Source organism: Nomascus leucogenys, chromosome 13, assembly GCF_006542625.1.
Source record: "Nomascus leucogenys isolate Asia chromosome 13, Asia_NLE_v1, whole genome shotgun sequence".
Taxonomy (NCBI): domain Eukaryota; kingdom Metazoa; phylum Chordata; class Mammalia; order Primates; family Hylobatidae; genus Nomascus; species Nomascus leucogenys.
The window spans coordinates 94,774,765-94,801,557 of NC_044393.1; the positions used below are offsets into that span (position 1 = coordinate 94,774,765).

At 35.7% G+C, this 26,793-nt stretch overlaps 1 protein-coding gene across 2 annotated transcripts in view; it reads left to right on the top strand.

Moving 5' to 3' along the window:
• Positions 1–1,307: 1,307 nt before the first annotated feature.
• Positions 1,308–26,793, top strand: part of CNTNAP2 (contactin associated protein like 2) — a 2,305,108-nt gene continuing 2,279,622 nt past the window's right edge. For both annotated transcript variants that reach the window (XM_030826021.1, XM_030826023.1), the window contains exon 1: positions 1,308–2,521. In XM_030826021.1, coding sequence (XP_030681881.1) covers positions 2,425–2,521 — 97 coding nt within the window. In that variant the 5' untranslated portion in view covers positions 1,308–2,424. The remainder of the gene's footprint in view (positions 2,522–26,793) is intronic.

Sequence of the window (26,793 nt, forward strand, 5' to 3'; positions counted from 1 at the left end):
TGTTACAAAATAATTAAATAGATGTCTATTGCTTGTCTTTTAGTTTGGTAATCCGGGAAATAGAATTGTTTCAGTTCTGCTTGAGATACCCATGGAATAGCATTCATTGAGTTACTGAAATGGTAATACTTTCAATCGTTGCCTTTTTTCTTCTATTGAAAATACTTTAATGCTATGTTAGTGGAGTTCAGTATGATAGTTAAAATGGAGAGGCATAGTTAAATAATAGATTGTTCTGAAAAGTTACGCTTTCTGACAGTATTTTTTCCTATGACTTGTTTCTTTGAGCTCTTAGAAATGGCTGATGGCAGTTCTTTACTGGAGTGTTTTGGCAAGTGGTCATTGACTTTTGACAGTCTGTGATAATTCAAATAGGAAAGGGGCATTTTATAATCCATAAGAATGCATTTGCTGTATTATTTTACAGGAGGAGTATTTTATAGAGTGAGGAGGCAGTTTACCTCCCGTTAGTCATCTGTGTTTCTTCATTTTCCATATTGTACCCAATCTGCAGTTCTTACTAGGACAAAGCATCCTTTTAAATTAACAAGAAACAAAGATCAAATAAAAAGTGCTGAATCAGACCCATTAACACCATATTAATTATGCAGTGAATACACAGTACTATTTACAGTGGACCTTTCTAAGACCAAACAATGACGTTAAAAACTCAGTTTATTCCTGGAGTAGGCAAGTCTCCATAAATTTTCTATTTATCTTTAAATGCAAATGCTTATTCATTGCATAACATTGAAAGACATGGTTACTCCTACTTAGTCCTCCACAAACATCATTAGATATTTAGATGACCAATAATTTTTAACTGTGTCAATAAAGTCAGTGGAATGCTTGGCTCTGCAGAGACATAAGAATTCAAATACTTTAAGTAGACTAGATGGAAGAAAAACATATGGAGGGTAGAGTGTGAAGAGCTGTGAGCTGGGGAGAAGAGCTTGATAATTATTATTAAAATTATCTAAATGTGAAAAGAAAATCTAGGTCTCTCTCAACATTCTTAATTCTTAGTGCTTGCAATGCCTCAGGTACCTTGAAGTAGTTACCCATATGCCTGCTTATGTATTTCCGTTTTGTGTTTGTGTTTGTATGCGTGTTTGCCTAAGTGTAGTTTCTCCTGGCAGCAGCGTGTGTTTGGTGTACGTGTGCATATGTATGAGTACGAATTAATTACATATTGAAAACATGTGCATTAACGGCATCTGCAATCCTCCCTCGCTGCTCCAGTCAGTCGGGATATTTAGCACCGTCACTTGGTGTTAGGACCACTCGGAAGACCTGCCTGTCGGACGCCTGATTGTGGCTCCCGGGGGGCCGGAGCTCCAGGAGCCTGTACCATCTCTATCTGAAGGGGAGGAGAGAAGGAAAGGAGAAGGCATCCGAGCGAGGGTGTTCTCCTTCCTGCAGCCGGGTAGGGGGCAGCCAGGTTTGGAGCAGGGTTCTAGGATTACACCGCAAATCCCCAACTTCAGCACCGCGGACAGCATCACCTCCCGCCAAGGGAGAGGCGCGCGCCTCCTTCCTCCGCCCCCGCCCCAGCTGATGGACCCCGGCCGGTCGGCTCAGTCTCCCTTTTGCTTTCAAACGAGGCCAGGGCAGGGCAGAAGGGTTTTGACAGCCAGAGGGGTACGGTAAGGAGGAGGAAGAGGAGGAGGAGGCGGAGGCGGAGGAGGAGCCGACGAGGGGACCGAGAGGGGAAGAGAAGGGAGGGCTTCCCTCCGCCTCGCTCGCCGCCCGGGCTCACAGGCGCTGGCGGCGGCAGCGTCTCCTGCTCTCCGCGGCCGTTGCTGCTGCTAGCGCTGTGCCGCCCGGGAGATGCTTCCCCGCGCCGCGCAGCGCTGAGGCCGTGCGTGCGCCCCGGCTGCGCTGCGCGCTCCCCACATACACAAGCTCTCCATGTGAGCTGACGGGCGACTGGAAACCCCCCGAGTCACGCTGCCCGGCGGTGGAGGGAGCGTTCGCCCGCAGTGGCAACAGCTGCACCACCGTCCCCGTCGCTCTGCCTTCCTCTTCTGCAGCCTTCGCTCTTCTGATTACCTCCCTCCCCCGTCCTTTGGTGATTTTTTTTTTTTTCCCCCCCGAGAAGGAGAGGGCGGGGTAAGTGTCCGTCCCCTCCCCTCTTCCCCCTCCTTTGCCTTCTTGGTTTGAATTTCCTCCCCCGGCATTGCACTGACACACGGTGCAAGAGGCAATACCCGCACGGAGGGAGAACGAAGGCTGAGACTCCCCTGCCGCTCCAAGCCCAGAAGAACTGGAGCCTGGTGGGGGGTGAGGGGAGAAGAGGAAGCGGGAGGGGCTTGGCTTCCTCGCGTATTTGAGGACAGCCCATCTCCCTTCAAGAACCCTACGGAGAGACGGACTGCATCTCCGCAGCGAGCTCTTGGAGCGCCGCCGGCCGGGAGGCGAAGGATGCTGGCGGCTCCGCGCGCCGGCTGCGGGGCAGCGCTCCTGCTGTGGATTGTCAGCAGCTGCCTCTGCAGAGCCTGGACGGCTCCCTCCACGTCCCGTAAGTAGCCTTCTCCTCGCTCTGCGCTGGAGCAGTTTCAGTGCGGCATTGATGTTTGGCACCAGGGTGTCAACTCCGAAGTGCATAGCAGTGCTCCCACCCTGATGTGTGTGTGTCTCCGCTGTCACACACTTGCAACCACTGCAGTAGACAAACTCGAAACCCAGCGTTTCTGTTTTCGAAGAGACAGGGCTGTGACGCTGGTGATGTTTCTGGAAAGTTGTTCCTGGTCTTGGTGATCGGTTGGCAAGAGCTTGGCTAGAGAGACTGGTGTAGATGGCAGCTTCTCAGGAGTTGTTTGTGCAGGGAGAGTTAACTGCATTTGGCTTAGGTAGGTCAGTGAATGAAAAGTGAAGACCATGGCAAAACCAAGTTTCTTATTTTTATTTATGGTTATAACTTAACGATCACGGGGTTGAGGTTAACAAGAGGAGCATGTTTTAAACAGTTTGGGCAACTATAGAGTCTCTTTAACCTCTCCCGTGCCCTTAAAAAGTTAATGCCCATTTAGTACTTGCTTATTAAAATGGAAGGCAGTGAAATTGTAACTGAAATTGCTTTAATTCTTTGATACTTTGATATCATGGATATGACTGATGCAGTACGGGACTTGGGACACTCAGTGCAAAGCGTCGTTAATGTAGTAATAAGCAGATTCTTAATAGAGTTTTCAGGAAAATAATTCTATTCAATATGTATATCTCTGCATTTTAATCAACTTTATGTGTGTGTGTGTGTGTGTGTGTGTGTGTGTGTGTGTTTAAGACTGCCCATGTTTTCATGAGGTTTAGAAAGAAATGGAAGATTCTGGCCCATTTTCTGCATTCCTTTAGAAGTGCATACTGTGCCTGTGGAGAGGAAATGCATGATTGTTCCTTTGGTTCAGAAAGAGTTAAACACTAGAAAGACTGCCTACAGGAATCTTAGGATAATATTCATAAGCGCATACTAGTTTCTGAGAATGAGTAAGTTGGTAAAGAATTATCATGGAGATTTCAGAGTTTAAAAGGAAGATTTTTTTTGTCCATTTAGGAAAAGAAAAGTTTAATATTTTCCAGAATTTGTCATATGCGAAGTAGTCTTCTCTTTTTTTATAAGATTTTGGGATGTATTAATGCATCTTTGTTAATAATCTTCTTATTGTAGTGGTAAATATCAACAGGAATAGCATTGAAAAAGGACATTATAAGTTGTAATAAGGAATCTACTATATAATATCCAGTGATGAGCCAGTATTACTGTTTTGACATATCTTCCTAGGTACAGTATTAGCTTTATTTTTCTCACAATGTTTAAAGATAAGGAGATAAACTAACTGGCAATCTAAGTTTGTAATGAACTTGAAAACATTATATAGCATTTGTTGTAACACAAGTTAAATCACAAAGAGTTAAATATTGTAAATGTGTCAATTTTATAAATTTAAACAGAAATTGTGGGGATATAACGCTTGCTGTTGATATTTACACAAATATGTAACTCTATTATTGGGAAACTAGTTTGATGAAATTTCTGTTTCCATTTCAAGGTCTGGTTATATAGAATTTCCTGCCACTTTTCCTGGAAAATAAACTCCTTGTGTGTTAAATTTATTATATTCACTGATTGAAGGTCCTCATATCCAGGGTTTTTCCTGGGTTCTGTGTTCTGTCATTCTGTATACTTTAATTCTGATGGGTCCATCTGAAACATTTGCCATGCGTAGCAAATGGAACACTGGCAGCCATTGGGTTAATGCATTTTAAGATAGAAAAAGTTATTTCATAAATATTTTCCGAGTTTTTAACTTTTTAGTTAGAATTTGAAGACAGAGAACATAGAAACAATTACTTTTAAGATGGTTAATAGTTACGGCCATTAAGATATTTATTAACTTGGCTTTTATTCTCTATTGTTTAAAAATGTGTAATGGCTTAATTAAGGTGGCTTTTTATTTCGTTTGAATTTAAGCTGTGTGACCAAAATGCAAAGTTGCCCTATATTCTGGAAATGAATTAAATAATAAGGATGCTACAGAACTTTATTGATTAGAATGAGCTTCATGGATTCAGTACTTTAAATATCAATTGTAATTTACATTAATGAACATTTGTATTTACATTATATATAGCTCTAAAGGAAAGTATGATAGTTATATTCGTAATATAAAACGTTCAAAGGAGAGAAAGATGGAAACTACATGAATCTAAGATAATGAGCAACTCAACCAGGAGAGGTCATCACAAGACAAAAAGTAGCATGAAAATCTGAAACTATCATTTTTCTTTGGTACACATTTTTAAAATGTGATGAGTATGCTAAAACTTTCTGTTCCTAAATACCTTTTTAATATGAGGGACAGAAAATACTTATTTCACAACAACTGCATTCAAATACGTATTTGCTTATGACTTATTTCTTTTTCTCTGTCGACTCACGTATAAAAACTGTTAATACTATGTGTTTTACAAGCAGACTAGAATAAACTTGAAAACAAAGCTTATCACTATGGTTATGTAAAAATATAATCTAATTTCTTTGCAGATAGTGAAAATGAACTGCTGCTGAGCTGATGGAACGAATCGTGTACCTTCCCTTTCTGTAAATGTAGATACACAGGAAACACGTGGGAAATTTAAAGAAAATCTTTTATTCTTAGGGAGTTGCATTTATTTGAACATATTATAAAGACCCTCATGGTGCAGTTCTAAATGATGAGGAGTTTAAACTAGCGTTTAATAAATTCACTTTTTAGAGTTAACTGAATTTCCACTTAAATAAATGATCTCTCATAAAGGCCAATTTACATCATTTAGGAGAACTATTAACCTATAATTCATTGACCATCACATTTGGGAAATGTGTTTTGAACTGATTCAAATATTCTCTAACAAATATGATTTTATTATTACACATTAATATATGTGTATAATATATATGTATTTGTACATATATATTTTATAAAAACATTTGAATACATGTTATAAAGTACATAGACACATATTTAATATAGCACATATATAAATATTATATGTAAAAATGTGTATATTTATATATTTTCTAAAACACCATTCAAGGAATTTAAGTTGTTTACAAGTTTATAGAAAGGTCTTTTCCAGTGCAATTATTTTAAGTAACTAATGCAACAATATTAAGCAATAGTGTATTAGTCTATTTTCTATTCCTCAATTCATATACTTCCCCCAAAATGGTATATTTTAAATGTAAAATATGTAAATGCATATAAAAACAAATACTGCTGGTTTATAGAGACCTCGAACATAGTAATGAACGTGTCTTAATGAAAACAATTTAAACTTAAAAGGAGCTTTAGGCAAGCAAAATTCATTGGTGATAAAACATAGTACATTATTTACTTAATGCAAACTAATAATTATTAACTAATTGGAGAGAAATATATAATCTTGATTTTATTATAGGCACAGGTATTCAGGAAATAAGAATCATTGTTCAAATTTTACTCTTTACCATCAATATATGGCAAAATTGGGTAAAAAAATTAATCCACAAATTTAATTTAGGTCTTACTAACCTTTATGCAGTTATAAACTTACAACATATCATTTTAGATGATATCAAAGTTGTTTGGTGCATATCATATTTTAAATCTTACAGTTACGTGCCCCATAATGACATTTCAGTTCAATGATTGGCCACATGATGGTGGTTCCATAAAATTATAATGGAGCTGTCATATATAGGTGTGCCATTTTTCATCTTGTGTATTATATTTTTACTGTATCTTTTCCATGTTTAGGTATGATGAGATACACAAAGAGGCATTGTGTTATAATTGCCTATAGTATTCAGTATAATAACATGCAGTACAGGTTTGTAGCCCAGAAGCAACAACCCATACCATACAGTCTGTGCTATGTGTGTAGTAGGCTATACTATCTAGGTTTGTGAGTGTGTACTCTATGATGTTGGCACAAAGACAAAATTGCCTAAGGATACATTTCTCAAAATATATCCTTATTCTTAAGAAATCCATGATGATATATGTTTTTTGTCTATTTTAAGTGGCAAAACCTTTCAAGTTCTATAATTTATTTGAGATTTAATTCACTGTTCCTTATTAGTAAATTCTTCTAGACAAAAACTTAATCAAATCTCTTAAAGTTTACATGAGGCTTCTTGTCTTGTGAATCTTTTTTATGATTGAAAGAAAAGAAATATGACATGTCTACACTTGTCATCTCTTTTTAAGAAGTAGATTTTTGTATTTGTTGTAAATGGTATACAGAATAAGGAGAGAATGTAGGCTCAGAAATTCTTAATTCAAATGTGCTTTTCTTTAAAATATTAAACATATGGAGATCCAACTTGTGCAAGTTGTCTGTTTAGTGATTGATGTCAGTGGGATGAAGAAATAAAACACGTACTTTAGAGATTTTCCCATATCTAGTCCTGATTTGAGAAGTGCTTTACTTTATCATTTTTTACTACTTGCAAAGTTATAAAACAGCGTATATAGTAATTTTAAGCCTCAAAACCAGTGTTGTGTGAAATAAAATAAAATTTTATATTTATGTCTATACCAGTATCTGAAACTGGCTGTTACCTGTTTCTAGAGAGATACATATTTTAAGATAAGTAGTTATCAGAAACATAAGGTATATTTCTACAACCAATATTGGGCTGCTGAAATAAATTATATGCTTATTTTTGCCATTTTAATAAGTAAGAATAATGATGCAATCATTTATATACAGCTGTTAATTTTCAAATGAAAGCCTTGAAAAGAATACTTGTAACGGAGTGATTCACTAAAACACTGGATTTTCCCATCTCCTGGGCTCTGTAGAACCTGTATGTTTTAGTTCTGAGCAGATAAGGATGTTGGAATGTGGAGGTGCTTCCTCTTTCTCCATCCTAACAGTTCCTTTTATGGGAAGAAAAGTCAATCTCTCACACTCTTAGAGTCTATGTCTACAGTTCATTCATTCCTTCCTATGTTAGGTAGAGTTACTTATCTGTTTGGTGACTATGGGAAAAGGACCTAGGTGTGCTTAGCTCAGCCCCTCCTTTCTCCTTCCAGGCTGCCTGCAGAAAGAATAGATTCTGCTGAACGATAGATAAAAGTAGGCTTTGCCTCTGCACTAATAGTGATAGCACGAAGAGCCTTTTGGTGTTTGGTTCTTCCTATGGCTTGAGACTCTGTTTAATTTTAGAAATAAGGTTAATGAATCCCACTGTATCACAGATTTAAGCCTTATTCTTTCGTATCAGCAATACTTTTATAAAGAATGTTATTTCTTCTCTGTGAGTTATTTTCTAATCTAGAACTCAGAGAAGGGACTGACATTTACTGTACTCAGTGAAACCACAAATATATTGAAATTGCCAACAATAAGATCGATATTAAACTAAATGAACATGAAATAATTTCTGCATAGTTTAGAAACCAGTAAAGAATAAGACTTGGTTTTTCCATTGATATTGAGTTGAAGATTTGGTGTTATTCTGGTTAGGACTTCCAAACTCTCCCATTCATTTATTCATTGATTCATATTCCTACCTAGTGCTATTAGTGGTATTATTTTACAGAGATGCTTAGAATACCATTTCCTTATCTGTGGTAAATAACATTGCCATTTAAAATACAGCCTATTTACAAACTTTAGCCAGTACACATCCAATTTCATCCTGTCCATGTAACTATTTAGTAAATTATATATGCCTTTAGTTGGCTGTTACTTTATGATCCTTCTGTAAAATCATGAAGGTTAAATGTTTTAAGCCAATTATTCTTTCCAACAAAGTATTTTCACTTAGAAAACAAAGTTGATTCTTTCTTCCATTGTAAGTTTTGAAAAATATCTTCTTAAACTCTTCTTTAGTTCATTTTGGAGGTAGCTATTCATAATAACAGCTTGAAGTGGTTGATTTTTTATGACACTGCAGATTTTAAAGCCTCCCCTGATAGTAGGAAATCTAGATATAAAGATGTGGTTGTTAGCTCTGAATTTGCTTGCTGAAGATCACATATTTTGTGCATACTATAAAAATGTTGAAAAAATACAGAGGGGCTCCTGGGGACTGTATTCTGTATTTACCTTGTGATTTAGGTTTGCTTGAAATACCCTTATAAACATAAATAGTGATATATGCTTTAATGTTTTTATGTTTAGGAAAGAGGTGAAATTAGATTCTGAGAATACTTTTACCAGGAAAAATTCCCCAAACATATATAACTTTTTCCTTACCTTTTCTAGTACATTCACACCCTTCTTCATCTGCACTGGGATGGTGATCTGGGAATGTGAATCACAGAAAATGGCAGGCAATAGAGGTGTGACCTGCATACACACTGTCAAAGTCACTAAACCTGTGTTGTCTGGGACATCTAAGATGGAATCCAGTTATGTAAAGTTTACTTAAATTCAGAAAGGATTTGCTCATCTCTATGCATTAGATGTCATATTGAAATAGTATGTGAAAAGGAAAATCTTGCTTGGACTCATAATTTTTATTTACTGTTATAATGTCATCTATGCTGTTCAAGTATAGTATTATTTGAAAGGAATACATGAAAAAAATAGGCACAGTTTGTATTGTTAAAAAACAGTCTATTAAGTGGTGAAATACCATGATATGCCAAATAAAATAAAACCTCTAAGAAAATTCTCTTAAAATTAGAGGTGCTTCTATTTTTAATAGCAAAGGCTTGAAACCAACCCAAATGGCCATCAATGATAGACTGGACAAATAAAATATGACAAGTATACACCATGGAATACTATGCAGCCATAAAAAAGGATGAGTTCATTTCCTTTGCATGGACATGGATGAAGCTGGAAACCGTCATTCTCAACAAACTAACACGGGAACAGAAAACCAAACATTGCATGTTCTCACTCATAAGTGGGTGTTGAACAATGAGAACACATGGGCACAGGGAGGGGAACATCACACACCGGGGCCTGTTGAGTGGTGGAGGGCTAGGGGAGGGATAGCATTAGGATAAATACCTAATGTAGATAACGGGTTGATGGGTGCAGCAAACCACCATGGCACATGTATACCTGTGTAACAAACTTTCATGTTCTGCACATGTATCCCAGAACTTTTTTTTTTTTTTAAAAAAGGTGCTTATTGTCACTTCTATATCATAGACTCAAGTAGTTATTTTGAACAGAAAACACATGTGGATTAAATTTTATCACTGTTAACTCATTTTTCTAAGCAGTCACCTCTTAATGGGAACCAAATTATTAAGTAATATTATAAGTATAGACTGTCTATATATATATATATATATGTATATATATATGTCTTTTTCAGACATTGGTCAAAAATTCATAAACAGAACTACATGAAAACATTTCCACCTAATTATGTCACATAGTGAAATTATAGCATATTTTATGGGTCTTATTTTTAAAAATTTATTAACTAAATGTTAAATAATGGCCTATGATGCATTAAATTACTTAATTGCTAATAAATTCTAACTTAAAATGTAAATTTTTATGTAGTGTATTTGAAACATTTTTTGGTTCAAATAAAAATATGTCTGGACAATAAAATATGACTATCAGGTTTTTAGATTATGAAATGATTATACTAGCTTAATGTTTTTAATGCCAACAAACTGAAGAAAACATGATTCAGGAGTTTTTTTCTATGTATTCATAGCAACAATAACACAATGAGTTCGATGCTGCCATCAATACTAATGTTACTAATTCATCATGGTATTTTACTCAGTGGATTTGAATATGGCCATAGAATCTTTGTCCACACAATATGCCAGACAGCCACGTATAATCCCATGAGATTTGGTATTTAATATAAAACTTTATTTTTTTACTCAAGTTATATATAGTGCCACCACCAGCAGTTTTTCAGCTAATAAAGTATACTTATGATTTAAGTCACTTGGTTAATGTCCTCATACCTAAAGAATATGTTAAAATGAGGCCGGGCGGGGTGACTCACACCTGTAATCCCAGCACTTTGGGAGGCCGAGGCTGGTGAATCATGAGGTCAGGAGATCGAGACCATCCTGGCTAACATGGTGAAGCCCCGTCTCTACTAAAAAATACAAAAAATTAGCCGGGCGTGGTGGTGGGGCGCCTATAGTCCCAGCTACTCGGGAGGCTGAGGCAGGAGAACGGCGTGAACCCGGGAGGTGGAACTTGCAGTGAGACGAGATGGCGCCACTGCACTCCAGCCTGGGCGACAGAGCAAGACTCCGTCTCAAAAACAAACAAACAGACAAAAAGAATGCTTAACTTACAGTAGAAGAGATTTTCAATGGCAGTAATGAAATTTCCAAAAATGAAATTTCATCATGTGTCATGAACTTCTGTAGTATATGTAAGTTTTATTTGTATATCTTAACATAAGCATTTAAGTTATTAAGTTATGACTAGTTAAAAGGAAATACTAGCATAGTTAATTTTGTTTTTGTATGTCCACAGTACAGAATTAAGAATAACTATTTTGGCCAGGAGCAGTGGCTCACGCCTGTAATCCCAGCACTTTGGGAGGCCGAAGCAGGCGGATCACGAGGTCAGGAGATTGAGACCATCCTGGCTAACACGGTGAAACCCCGTCTCTACTAAAAATACAAAAAATTAGCCGGGCGTGGTGGCAGGCGCCTGTAGTCCCAGCTACTCGGAGAGGCTGAGGCAGGTCAATGGCGTGAACCCGGGAGGCGGAGCTTGCAGTGAGCCGAGATTGCGCCACTGCACTCTAGCCTGGGCGACAGAGCGAGACTCCGTCTCAAAAAAAAAAAAAAAAAAAAAGAATAATTATTTTATTCAGTTGACAAAAATAAATATAGTACCATGTCAGAGATAAAAATGTGCCATGGTGGGATATTAACATTGCTTCTACCATTAAGAACATAAACAAAAACAACCTTATTCCAATATTCTAGATACTGAGGGGGTTATTTTTGTGGAATTGATTCCAAAGACAGGGATGCTTGATCAGAGAAGATGTATAGTTTTTCGTTAATAAATGTTGCCTGATTGAGTTCCACAAATTCTGCAACAATTTACATTTTCAGCGTCAATCAATGAGTGTCCTTTTCTAGAATTCCAGGCAGCAGTACATATTATACTTATAAAATGTTCTGCTTGTATTTCATAAATAGCTAAAATTTTTGTGTTGACTTCTTATTAAATCGTTCTTCCTAGCCTTTCAAATCAGGCACTACTCTTTATGTGTACTAGGTCACTTATTTCTTATAACAGTGCTTCAGTTTGCAAATGAAAAAATCAGAGACACATGACGAAGTAACTTCCCTGGGCCACCAGCTTGGCCTATTTCCAGATCCAGTGCTCTTCACCATGGCACAGCTGGCTGAGAGTGAAGTGCTGTCTCTGTGTTCAAGTTCTCTAAGAAGTTTCAGCTTGCATCTAGGCAACATTTTAAGGCTTGATTGCTTGTATATAAAGGAAAAAGCCTATTGGCATAATGTTTCTATCTTTTTGTTTACTTATTCCTTGATGACATTGTCATATGTTCTGGAGACTTAAAAATTACACTGGTGAAAAACAAAGAAATATATTTGAAATAAAGCGAGGAATGCAGCTCTTTCAATGGTAGCACATTAAATCACAATATATATGTCATTTGTGTTCTTCTTCGCAATAAGGTACTTTTGCAATGTACTTCTATCATTTGAGTACTGTTGAAATACATGTAATAGTCGTGTAGTGAAAACATTTGTTTAAAGCTATGTAAAATATTTCTTAAAATGCTTTGTCAGGTATACATAAAAGCTGTTTTTAAATCAGTTCTCAGGAAATGTTGAAGTCTGTATCAGAAACTGTAAATATGATTGCTATTACTAAAGTTAAAAGATGATAATTGTTTAATCTATGAGCACAGTTTTGAGTATTCATTTCATACAGTAGCTAATCCATAAAGCTTTTCTTGAGAGTGCTGTTGAGAAAGTAACTTTTTTTTTTTGCTTTCATGGCAGTGGGAAAATACTGGTCTTTAAAATATTTGCCAGTCCTAATGCTTAAATATTTCTTGTATCCATCCCCTGCTCTCCATTCCTATCACAGCTTCTATAGTTAAGATTTTCAGCATTTCCCTCCAGGCATTAATTTAGTAGCCTCCTGGTATGTCTCCCTGATTCTAATCTTTCCCCCTCTAGCTTATCATCTATATCTGTGCCAGAAATACTTTCCCAAAACACAAATCTTGTTATAGTACTGCATTTCTCTAGTTCTTCCCTCTTAAATTTAGTCTCCTCCTAACCCAACGTTTGCACCCTATAATCTAACCAACCATACTGAGATCTTTGCAGTTTCTCCAACACGACATGCTGTTTCAAATCATATTTCTCTTACGCCTTCTTACATTTTGTCCCCTCCTTTCATTTTTCCTGTTTTATCTATGCTGATTTAGAGGAAACTCATTTACAGTCCAGGCCTCAGAATCTTGGAGCAGATTGATGTATCACCACCTCCCTGTGGCAATTTGCTCTAATCACAGGTCAAATACTAAGACGCGGCAGGCAAATTCTTTGGTTTCTGGACTTATAAGGAACACAATGATCACAAATAATGAAAACCACCTCCAATTATCTGATATTAAAGTGAGAAATTACCCCATAGTATCGACAACAGAAGGAAGGTGAGAAATATATTTTCAAATAATAAACCACAGATGTTTTCCTCATTTTATAAGTAAATGTGTATCTATCATAGGGGAAATTTGAAATCATGCTGTGAAAGCTTACAACTTCTGCAACCCTTTTTCTACCAGATTTTATTTTAAAAGATTTTCTGTGCTTTTCTTAAGCCACATGGCTGATCACATGCCTTTAAACCCAAGCCTGACTGTCCTTTCCACAAGCTATTATCTTAAGAATTATTTGTTATCTGCATGCAAATTAAAGACATGTGTCAACAAAATAATTATTGCATCTAACAAGTACTTTAAATAGAGTACTTAAGATGTCACCAGATCTTCTAAATGATAGCTGTAGCTTCCGAAAAACTTGATAATTATATATATTTAGTGTGTGATAATCCAGCAGATGAGTTGATATTGTTGAAGTTGTTATGAAATGTCAATGAATTTCATTTCCATTTTTAATATGACAAAAATATAATTTTATAAGTATAAAAATAGGTACTTCTATTCTATTTGTTTATATTTTAAACTCTCTCTTCATCCTTACCTTTGCAACTTAGTACACACTTCTGAACCATTTCAAAGTTGGCCAGTCTAGCGAAGCCTGTTTCAAATTTTATATTCTTCACAATGATCCCTGTGTGATGCCTACTAAAAACACATTACTCTCTTTTCTATTAGTCCACAATCTGCATGAGCAGAGCCTGTACTTTTTCCCTTAGGTTGATAGGTGTTAGGGAATGGTTGTATTAAAGGAACTAGACTTTAGTAAACATGTTTCATCATACTAGGTCCTGTACTGGTTGCATTATACCATTACATGAAATTAGTCCAAATACCTCTGTGCTGTAATATTCAAAGTATCAGGATGCTCAAACATTTTAAAGCTCACTGGTTCCATTTTTATACGGTTCTTATTTTTGTCAAGTTCTTCCCTTACGTTGACACAGATTTACACTCCCATAAATTCCAGCCAGTAGTTCTAGTTGCGCTTTTCAGATAATAAAAGCTTAATATTTACCCAATATTCTACTGCCGTCAAATACTTGAAGACAAATATAGAATCTAATTAAATATAATTTAATACTTAGTCGCTACTACTTTTATAGATAGCCAACTAATACCTTGAAGGCAAACACATTCCTTAAGATAAAACACTGTGATTTATATTTACTTATGTCTTCCACATTACCCAAGTATTTCTAAGTACACAACCAGTGTTAAATAAATACAATTGAAAATGGAATTGAAATAGGTTAGCTCTGTATACAAATTGTTCCTTAAAGTGCATATAGCTAGGTTATAGCAACAAATATACATTTCTTTGTTGTGTTTTTATAGCTAAAAACATTGTAGTAAGAAGTATTATGATTGTAATATAATGTTAGTTGCAAACAAGTGTGTCTGTAAGTAATCTTGGTATTACAGAAAAAAAACTCCCTTAAAACTGACATTGTATGAGTCAAAACCAAAAATAAAACAGAAATATTTAAAGGGACTGTTGTTTAAAAGTAATAGGACAACTACAGTTATTTTAAAAGATAGTTTATACTTATTTGCTCAGTGTGAAATAAAACATTTTTAAATTTCAATTTATTATCTACTCCTTCCCCAAAGTATATTAGAAAAATATTACTGCAATTTGAGTAGTCTTCATATTGTGAGAAAATAGGTAATTATTATATGCAATAATCTGAGGCATTTTCGTTTTACAGACCGTATAATCACCCCACATATCAATTTTTGGAATTTAAAATGTGTTCTTGGCAAAATTAGAATCATGTATCTACTTTCCAAGAGAGATTTCAGAATATTGCAAATAAAAATTACATTGTTTCTTTTATCACATTGGCATCAATAGGGCCTTTTTTTCAAAAAAAGCTTTTAGATCTGCTATTTGTTCATTTATATGTGTATAATTACAGTATTTAGAGTATCTCTCATACTGTGTTTGTTTCCACATATGGGTTTTCAAATGACAAAGTCTCAAGTGGTGGAGCGAAAGACAAACCGTGCTAGCTACTCAAGCGTTTCCTTCCTGGAGTTGTACTGTGTCAAGCGCTCCCTAAGTAATGGGTAAAGAGGGACTACTCAGAAACATGCATTGAGCATCAGCATGTTTTTGAAAGATTAACATCTAGGCCTGGAACTAAAAGTATCTTCCAGTTATTTTCTTTATTATCCACTTTATCAGCTTCCACATAACACATTCAGTTTTCTACATTTTAGTTTAAAAATTGCCATTTAATTCTATGCTTCCATGAAGTTACCTATCCTATTTATACTTTCTTAATTTCAAAATTATTTGCGCTGTCCATTTTATAATATTTTATCTTAATATTTTACCTTAACGTTCTCTTTTATTGAATAGGTATGACAACATAGAAATTAAAATTATTGAATCATTCCAATTAGTCCACAGGTAAGGTCATCAGTGAGTGATTAAGGAAACTCTTTCTATTATAACATTTTAGCTAAAACCTAAAGAAAAAGCCAAGCAAACAGCAGGAAAAGACTGTTCCAAGAAAAAGAGGACAACCTCACGATTCCAACATTGGCCAAGTTTGGAAGTCACTTTGATGAGGAGATATTTAGTGGTTTTGGAATTAGTCTTCTGTTAAACATGTAATGAAAAGAAAATTTTGAAAGAGTAAATTATCCCGCTTAATTGTCTATCAGCAAACAGAAAAGAAATTTTCACTGGTTAGAAATATAGGCAGTCGGGCCGGGCGCGGTGGCTCATGCCTGTTATCTCAGCACTTTGGGAGGCTGAGGCAGGCGGATTGCCTAAGGCCAGGAGTTTGAGACCAGCCTGGCCAACATAGTGATACCCCATCTCTACTAAAATTACAATTAGCAGGGCATGGTGGTGCGTGTCTGTAGTCCCAGATAGTTGGGAGGTTGAGGCCGGAGAATTGCTTGAGACCAGCAGGCGGAGATTGCAGTGAGCTGAGATCACATCACTGCACTCCAGCCTGAGTGACAGTATGAAACTCCATCTCCAGAAAGCAAAAGAAAAGAAAAGAAATATAGGCAGTAAGCATTTATTATCTTTAATAAGACAGAATAATATATGTTTTACCAGTTTTATTAAACATCAGCATTACAAATGCTGTATGTTCCACAGATGCGCTTGACTGCCAAACTGTGTATCTCAGGGGTCCCCAACCCCAGAGGGTTCCTGTTAGGAACTGGGACGCACAGCAAGAGGTGAGCAGTGGCCTGGGGAGCGAAGCTTCATCTGTATTTCCAGCTGCTCCCCATCACTAGCATTACTGTCTTAGCTCCACCTCCTGTCAGATCAGCGGCAGCATTAAATTCTCAAAGAGCGTGAACTCTATTTTGCTGTTCATGCTAGGGATCTAGGTTGCGTGCTCCTTAGGAGAATCTAATGCCAGATGATCTGTCACTGCATCCCATCACACTGGATGGGCTCATCTAGTTGCAGGGAAACAAACTCAGGACTCCCACTGATTCTACTTTATAATGAGTTGTATAATTATTTCATTATGTATTACAATGTAGTAATAATAGAAATAAAGTGCACAATAAATGTAATGCACTTGAATCATTCTGAAAACATCCCTCACCCCCTCCCAGCCCCCGACCCCCATCTGTGGAAAATTGTCTTCCATAAAACCAGTCCCTGGTGCTAAAAAGGACTGGGACTGCTGGGCTATCTAGAATGAAAAGCATATGCATTGCTGTACATGGAATGCACTGCACAGATTTAGGTGTGGGGAGGGATAATTGTGGGGAGGTATAAGTTTGTTCTTTAAATTGTATTTTAAAGTCTATTCAGTCTTAAAAGGATTTTGAAAAATTGTATCTGTTTCTATTTGGCCTCCTTTTTTTATAGGTGTCTTTGATTATATAAACCAAAAATATTTGAAATCTACTTTAATTCAGCTTAAAATGTAAGATTTGATTAGGCCAACCTCATCAAAGCAAGCAAAAGTTGGAATACTATTATGTGTTTTATAAATGTATGCGTGTATTTATTTACTGATTCGTCATCAATGAGTTTAAGATATTAGGTGTCAGCCGGGCGAGGTGGCTCACGCTTGTAATCCCAGCACTTTGGGAGGCCGAGGCGGGCGGATCACGAGGTCAGGAGATCGAGACCACGGTGAAACCCTGTCTCTACTAAAAAATACAAAAAATTGGCCGGGCGTGGTGGCGGGCGCCTGTAGTCCCAGCTACTCGGAGAGGCTGAGGCAGGAGAATGGCGTGAACCTGGGAGGCGGAGCTTGCAGTGAGCCGAGATTGCGCCACTGCACTCCAGCCTGGGCGACAGAGCAAGACTCCTTCTCAAAAAAAAAAAAAAAAAAAAAAGATATTAGGTGTCTTCTCTATGGCAGGATGCCCAACTCTCTTCATTATCTGTGGCAAGTTGTCTCCACCGTCAAAGGCATTCTCCATGTATGTAAGAAATAAACAGTCCTTTACTATGAATGGGTATCCTATCCTACAAGCTCCTAAAATAAAGATCACTGCACTCTAATGTTCCATAGCATTGCTGAAAGTTATTTTTATAGTAATTACTTGCTGAAATGTATTGACATTGATTTGGTAGAAGTATTAATGGTGTTTGAAAATAGTCTACATATTCTTTAGGGGAAGTATTTTGCAGTGGTTATCAGCACACAGGCATTTGTCTCAGAAAAGCTGTGGTTTGGTTAGCTCTGTTCCTAAGTGACCTCGGACAAATTATCTAAACTTTTGAGACCCAGATTTCTAACATGCAAAATTGCAAAATAAAGGCACATTGTCAAAGGCTTGCCATAGGATTAAATACAGAATGTGCAGACACAGGCACACGATGGTAATCAATTTTAGTGATTTTTACTTTTTGTTATTTTAAAATACATTAAATATTATGCAGTTTCTATGGGTATAACACTAGAATACAGTCTATAAATAATTTTTCAAAATAATTTGTAATTGCCTCTTACATTTACTTCAGAATTATTTGGGAAGCTAGAAATTACAGTTAAGCAGAATTAGCAAAGATAGACCAGTGTATTATCTAATGTCCACATAATAACTCATGTAAATGGCCAAAAAGTGAGATAAAAATATCATTCAAATACATTAAGAAATACTTAATTAAAGGAAGGATGGCATATAAAATCTATGTTAATTGAATTTTTATATTTTCATATTATATGCAACAATATATGATATTGCTATATTCTACCAAATGACATGCTAGTTAACGTCACTTAATAAAAAATATACTCAAATATTATAAAACATGATAAAAATTATTAAATGGTGCAAAATATCTACTTAGTAGAGATCATTTTACAGTGTAATAGATATTCAATTACCTTACTCATGAATGTTTCTGAAAAGTGACATTTGCAAATTGGAGAGCTTTGTGAGCAGGAAGGACGTATCCAAATGCGTAAAGGTTTTTACCCTAACTTGTCGGCCATATGGGTAGATGATATAAAGCTTGTTTTCTGAAGTGCCATGGAAAGTATAGAAATAAATTAGACATTTGTTTCTCATTTTTGAATTTGAGACTATCCAAATAATTAGAAAGCTGAGACATCCGACAGTGGAAATTACTTTAACTCCTTAAAAATAGTGTTCAGATGTTTTGGAGGTTTGGCTGAAATGACTTATAGACATTTTTTGCATTATTAAAGAAAACATTTGACAGTGGTAGGCTCTGGAGATTCCAGAAGCTTGAGATACAAGGTCTCTGTCCTGAGAGTTTTATAATCTCTAGAAAGGTAGAAAATATTTATAATTAGGAATTTATGATAAGCAGCTTTATGTGTAATAAAAACTTTGTGGTTTTCTTGCAAAGGTCTAAGCAAAATTAACAATTACCTTTTGGTACGTAGATAATGAAGGCATGAATTAGAAATGATGGGATCATAAAAAATGATGATGAAAGTTGGTCACTGGAAAATTATATTCTAGGACGTATACTAAGGCCCTATTGATAAATCATAGTGAATTCATGTCATTCTATGTCCTGGGATTTGGGCAGAGCTCTAGGGCCTGTCTATGAGAGCCTTGACAGCGCCCTGCCTTGCAGCCAGCCTCAGTTGGTGCAGGAAGCTTTATTTATCATCCTGTGTCAGAGATTGGTAAGGTATCTGTATAATGTATTTTTTTTACAATTACAAAACTTCTGGAAATAGAGACTGAAAGGCTTAGGATAAAGTCAATTAATGTGGAAAACATTTGTCTTTTTCCCTCCTCAATTTTTGAATATTCTTTTCCATGAAGGGAGAAGACATTACAATTTCATTTATAGGAAAAGAAACAGAATGAAGATCAGCGCTCTGGTTTCTACCTCTGGGAAATGTTAAATAAATCTCAAGTATCTCTTGCGGTTTACTTTGCTCTGGTTTCCTCATTTACTCCTGTGACCTTTTCTTAACACTCCCATTAGCCAGGAAGATAGGCAAAGATGAGGGAGAAAGACATGGTTACACTAGAGAGAGAAAAAGCACTGGTGCAGGCATCTTCAAACACTAAATATTGGCAATAAGGAAAAATATCAGGACTGTTTTATATCAAATAATCCATTGTTCTTTCTCCCTGGGACCTTGGATCTCAAACACAAAGGAGTTAAACACTGCTTTTTATTTCAAAATTTATTATTTAACGCATTGACACAAAATGCATTTAAATCCGAAAGAAATTCAGGACAATTGAGCAATAGTCATTCCAAAATATCTTTCAATAAAAGTCTAATTTTTAACTGTTGAAGAAAGACTGGCATTGTTAAATGAACCTTTCAGTGCTTTAGCATATAGTTATATTGCATGCCTGTGGTTTCCAAAGGTTTATATTAATTTTTATAGTTATATCATAGTCAATATGTGTTGCCTAAATAAATTTAATACTGAAAAAGGAATGTTTGTTTTATTAATGTTAAAAAATTATTATTATTATTATTTTGCATTTTATCTGTATTTTTTCTTTTTTTCTTTATTATTATTATACTTTAGGTTTTAGGGTACATGTGCACAATGTGCAGGTTTGTTACATATGTATCCATGTGCCGTGTTGGTTTGCTACACCCATTAACTCGTCATTTAGCATTAGGTATATCTCCTAATGCTGTCCCTCCCCCCTCCCCCCAACACACAACAGTCCCTGGAGTGTGATGTTCCCCTTCCTGTGTCCATGTGTTCTCATTGTTCAATTCCCACCTATGAGTGAGAACATGCGGTGTTTGGTTTTTTGTCCTTGCGATAGTTTACTGAGAATGATGTTTTCCAGTTTCATCCATGTCCCTACAAAGGACATGAACTCATCATTTTTTATGGCTGCATAGTATTCCATGGTGTATATGTGCCACATTTTCTTAATCCAGTCTATTGTTGTTGGACATTTGGGTTGGTTCCAAGTCTTTGCTATTGTGAATAGTGCTGCAACAAACATACATGTGCATGTGTCTTTATAGCAGCATGATTTATAGTCCTTTGGGTATATACCCAGTAATGGGATGGCTGGGTCAAATGGTATTTCTAGTTCTAGATCCCTGAGGAATCGCCACACTGAATTATTTTGTTTGTGGATGATATTTTCTACGTGAGATATAGTTTAAGGATTACTTAGAAATGTCAGCACTGGCCAGGCACGGTGGCTTACACCTGTAATCCCAGGACTTTGGGAGGCCGAGGCAAGAGGATCACTTGAGGCCAGAAGTTTGACACCAGCCTGGACAACATAGCAAGACTTCCTCCCTACAAAGAAATATTTAAAAACTAACCAAGGATAGTGGTGTGTGTCTGTAGTCCTAGCTACTCGAGAGGCTGAGGTGGAAGGATTGTGTGAGCCCAGGAGTTCGAAGCTACAGTGAGTAATGATTGCACCATTGCATTTCAGCCAGCTGAGACAACAGAGTGAGACTCTCTTCTTAATAATATTTTTAAAAAGAATTTAGGTCAGTATTAAAGTTTGTGATAATTCAATTATATTTAGCTTAGAGAATTTTGCTAATGAAAAATAACTTTGATAATTTAACACATATGTATGTTATTGAAACAGCAAGCATTTTGAAGAGGCAATTTTCTAAATAACCTTTATTTCAAAGTGTATTGATTATTGCTGTGTTAGTTTGTTTTCACACTGCTGTAAAGGAATACCAGAGACTAGGTAATTTATAAAGGGAAAAGGTGTAATTGACTCAGTTCTGCATGGCTGGGGAGGCCTCAGACAACTTACAATCATGGCAGAAGGCAAAGGGGAAGCAAAGGCACATCTTACATGGTGACAGATGAGAGAGAAGAGCATGAAGTGGGAGGAGCCCCACACTTAGGAAACAACCAGATCTTGTGAGAATTCACTCACTATCATGAGAACAGCATAGGGGAACCATCCCTATGATCCAATCACCCCCAACCAGCTTTCACCCTTGGCACTTGGGTATTAAGAGGGTTACAATTCAAGATGAGATTTGAGTGTGTTCACAGAGCCAAACCGTATCAATTGCTGACTTTAAAGAAAATGAGTAATATTGTTTCCAATCTTAACATACTTTCACGTAACATTTTCGAGAGTATAACTGTAACCCAACATTTACAATATATTTGTAGTTATTTTTTAATGTGAATAAAGGTAATATGACTCATATTCTTAAGAATTTCCCCTTGGCATTACTGTGTTCTACTGTTTCAAAAGTTTGCTTATTTTAATAAGATTTCAATTATTTGGATTGTTACATACATTGAGATAGATAGCTACTGAGGTTTATTCTCTCATTTAACTTATTTTTCATCCTATAAATGTAAGGTGTGCAATATAATATTTTGATATACATAGTAAACTGATTACTAAAATCAGAACATTAATATATTCATTATCTCCCATGGTTTTTATTAGAGATGTATGCATTTATAAGCTGCCAACAAGTCCAAGGATTGTTTTAAAATGTATCTTTCATTCTTATTACATTGTGACTTCCTGGGTTCCATGCCAATTGTTTGTTTTTAAGAAATGTAGTGTTATAACAAGATTGTTTCAGAACTTGAATAATATGCACCTTCAAATAGAGTATTATAGGCCTTGCTTTATAATTTGTAAACTTTCAGCATCTTTGCAGCTTAACTTTGCAACATACATCAAAGGCTTAGGCTTCATCTAATTTGACATAAAATACACAATAACCAGCAAGTACTGGATGATTATGCATCTGATATGGTTTGGCTCTGTATCCCCAAACAAATCTCATCTTGAATTGTAATTTCCAAGTGTGGAGGGAGGGAGGTAATTGGATTATGAGGGTGGTTTCTCCCGTGCTGTTCTCGTGATGGTGAGTGAGTCTTGGGAGATCCGATGGATGGTTCAAGCAGTTGTTTCCCGTGCTCGAATTTACTCTCTCCTGCCGCCTTGTGAAGAAGGTGTCTGCTTCCCCTTCTGCCATGATTGTAAGTTTCCTGAGGACTCCCCAGTTATGGGGAACAGTGAATCAATTGAACTTTCTTTGTTTATAAATTACCCAGTCTCAGGTAGTTTCTTTATAGCAGTGCAAGAATGGAATAATACAGCATCTGTAATAAACTCATGCAGTATCTATATCTCAGATTGTATCTGAGATTACAATCTGTGCTAAAATACGTTCCTTAGAGATGACAGGTTACTTAGAACACGGGCCAATAAGTGGTTATACACGGATGTCTGTTCACCTTGAGTAACAGCACTGGCCATTGCCAGAGTTGGTATTGTGGAGGTTGGTGTATAAAGTGTAGGAACTTCATAGAGCAGCACTTCTCGTATCCTAATATGCATATAAACTGCCTGGCAGATTCTGATTCAGTAGGTCTGGAGTGGAACCTATAATGTAATATTTTTAATATGTTCCCAGATGATACTAATGCTGAGGCTGATCTATGGACCACACATTGAGTAGCAATATTTTAAACTTTGAAACTATAACGAAAGATGCCATCGAGAATTTCCTGCTTATTTTAAAATTAAGAAGCATACTTTACAGGAAGAAAATTTAAAATATATATAATTATGATATCTCATTATTAAGTATTTTGGGTATAAATAGAAGGTATAATAGTGTAGTTCTATTATATGATTAGAGGAAAAAAATTCAAAAAGATGTAGATACTCCACAAACTAGTTGGATAGCCTTAGACAATTGATATAATCTCTCAACGTTCATATTTTTGTAGTTATGAGAGAATAACACCAGATTATCTCTAAAATCCATTCCAGTTTTTAAAATCTATGATTCTAGTCTCCTAGGGCTTTTGAGTCTTAGAATGGAGAAGCACCTCTTATAAACCTCAGTCTTGCTTTTATATCTAACTGGAGATTTGGAGTAGAGTTTCCAGGTTATTTATGAAGTTTAAATAACATTACGCATATGAGGTGCTTAACAAATTGCCTTACCAATAACAAGTGCCTAATTAATGTTATTAATGTTACTTATTGGCAGTATTATTATGCAGTTTAGTAAAACTGAATCTGAGAAAGTGAGGTAACTTCTTCCAGGACATACAGCTTTCTAGACATATGCTAAATCACAGTGTAATAACAAAATAGCTATGCAGTTGATAATATATTAGAAATATACCTTTAAATAAAGCCAGTAATTATAATGAAATAAGAAAAATACAAAGGAAGAAAAAATGCTTGTCTCTGTATGTTCAAACTGGTAAAATTCCATCAAAATCAAGCTAACCTCAGTTACCCAAATACTCTGTCCTCTTGTTTGATAGTCTGTGTGTGCATACTACTTTTTATTCTAATATAATAGTGAAAATATTAAGCTTACCGATAAGTAAATACCTCCGAGTTATATTGTGTGATGTCATGTTTGTAAAGCACACATTCATTTACTAAAATTATTCATTGTTTACTATTTATAGCTATTATTTCTACTAATAAAAAGCATTTCCACACATGAGCAAATGTATCAAAAAAAGTCTAAGAAGATGAGCAGATTGATCAGTGTACTCTATGCCCTTCTTAATAGTAACTGAGTGTGATTTTTACATTGTGTACTACCAGAAATCACCACATGTAGCATGGCAGATGGCTGCCAATAGTCTTGTTATCCTTCCATAAATTATGTGGCATTTATGCCATTAGGGTGATTTTTCAGTTTAGAAAAGACAACTAGGGGTCAGTCTTTTCTATGATAATGGACTCACAGGGGACCTCAAAACTTTACCATGGACATATTTTTTATCTTGTTATCTTCCAGAGACTTTGAATGTTTGAAGCTGGTTGAGGTGGGGAAGTCAGGACAGAAAAGGGAGTAGAGCACACCTGCTCTAAGTATAGGCATTTCAATGTTTAGAGGCAATCAGTGTGGCTTGGAGGCATACCAGGGGTGGTAGAGAATTCATGCTGTGCTCTCCCAGGAGGTTTAATTCTACAGAAACTCACAGTTGGTGTGATTGTTGGTTAGTCTGGTGTGGTTTGGTTTGGTTCTTTAGTAGGCGGGGCCCCCTAAGAACCTCAGTAATGTCCCCATGCACTAGTTCTGTGAACGTGGAAGCAGGTGGTGGCAGTTGAGTGGCTCACACTTATTTAGGCTCTAAGCCAGCCCTCTCATTCAATATCCAGCAATTCGATTTCTACTGTTGGGTTTACTTTGCTTTACTAGACTGGGGCCTGCTTCGAAGTGTCAAAATAGCAGTGCCATTGTTTGTGGTGAATTCCCAGCAAAAGAAACAGATGGAATGTTTTAGCACCAAGTTGTGTGATTTGAGACTAAAATGCTCTGCATGGCTATTCCTCATGATGGCACTTTTGAGTGATTACTATATGAAAAACAAACTGTTAAACCTTGAAAAGGGGAAAATGTTGGATACAGCTCAAATGATCCATATCAATTACTCAGTTATTCACCTGTGTTAGGTCTTTCCCAACTTTTCTTAGGGTCTTCTTTATAGAGCAGCCTTTGTCAAGTCTCATAAAAACAGAACTAATATACTTCCACAGTATACAATATGAATTTTATATTTTGATTTGCTCTGAAACTTTGTTTTCTCTTGAGACTAACAAGCAAATCATAAAGTGAATATTTTTCAATGTCGAAGTTGTTCTAAAAGTATAATTTTAAAAGTTCTTTCGGGCCATAATATATGCCTTTGGAGAAGTTAATATATTATTGAAATATCTACTTATTTCATCTGCCACATGAAAATAGAAATGTTTCATCTGTCCTTAAAAGCAAGGTGGAATATTTGCTTCTTTTGAAATGTCTGTGGCATTTTTTTTCTTTTGCATATTTTGCAACACAAAGAAATATTTAGGACTTGAAAGAAGAAGGTGAGCTGCTTGATTACGCTGTGCTAGCAAACTGTGAATTTATGTTATTTACGAATTATAATTAAAAGCCTAAGAAGAAAATGCATGTATGATTTTATTTAAAGAAAAGCCTCTGCATAAAAACACTCATGGAAGAGTTATTTTCAATTTAAAAAATAGATGATTATTGTGTACCATAAAATAGATGATTTTGTGTACCATAAACTACTGTAGTAATTTGCCAAGGGATAAGACCAAAGTTAATTTTTGTTCAATGTTAACTTTTAATTACAATTTAAATTAAATCACTTTAAATAAAATCATAATTTAAAATTATCCTTTTAATCAAAAGGTTTTTATTTTTTAAAAATGTAGAAAATATATATACTTAATATTTAATTCTTTAAAAGTTTACTGAAAGGTCATCTAGTTACTTCTTAATAAGCACCATATTTAAATATATTTATAATGACGTTTGGGTTTTTTTATTCTTTTCAAATTATGCTTAAATATTTTTCAGTTAAATTTGGTTTTTGCAAACTACATTCCTTGCATATCATGAGGCTAAAGCCAGATATGTGACATAATACAAGAAAAGCATCCTAAGAGAGAAAACATTCTCAAGCTCTAAAGCTATAAAACTTTAAGTATAAATTGATGAAAAATTTCACATTGTTATTTTAACATTTTTTGTCCGGGAATTCTGTGAATAAGTAGGTGCAAAATGTTACTATGTGGAAAATATAATGTACTTTGTGCATTTAATTTTAAAATGACATGGAAGATCTGAAGAATACAGAAAGGTTGACAGCTCACCACAAATTTATTAAGTATATTCAGGTTTTTATCTCAAGTTTTTTTTAATTACTTGAGTGTTGGTATTGATAAATTTGTTGTTGTTATTACTGAGAACTTAACATGTTACTATGTAGCTTTCCTAAGTTCCCTTTCAATATTACTACTAAATTTGTAAATGATAAGTGATCATGAAATGAACTTATATGTTGAACAATACAGATAATGTCATGCACAGGTATTAGGGACATTTCAGTATGAGTAAGAAATATAACCTTTGGACATGCAGATCTTGGAGTCCATTTCAGTTTGACTAATCAATATGTTCAGTTTATAACATGTTTGATCCTGTATGTCTCTTTCTAAGAATATATGTGTTTGTGTGCATGTACATATGTGTGCGTGTAGGCAGATCTTATTTAGTTGATATCATGGGAAAATCTGTTGCTCATATAGTTGACATTTCTTTATAAATACAACTCACCTCATCAAAATGACATACCAAAAGAACTTTAAGAAACACATTTGTAAATGGCTTACATATTCTATGCTTTCTTAACCCAAACACAGTGTAAAAATAACCCTGAGTACTTTGGAATGTAACCACAAACACTTATCAAATA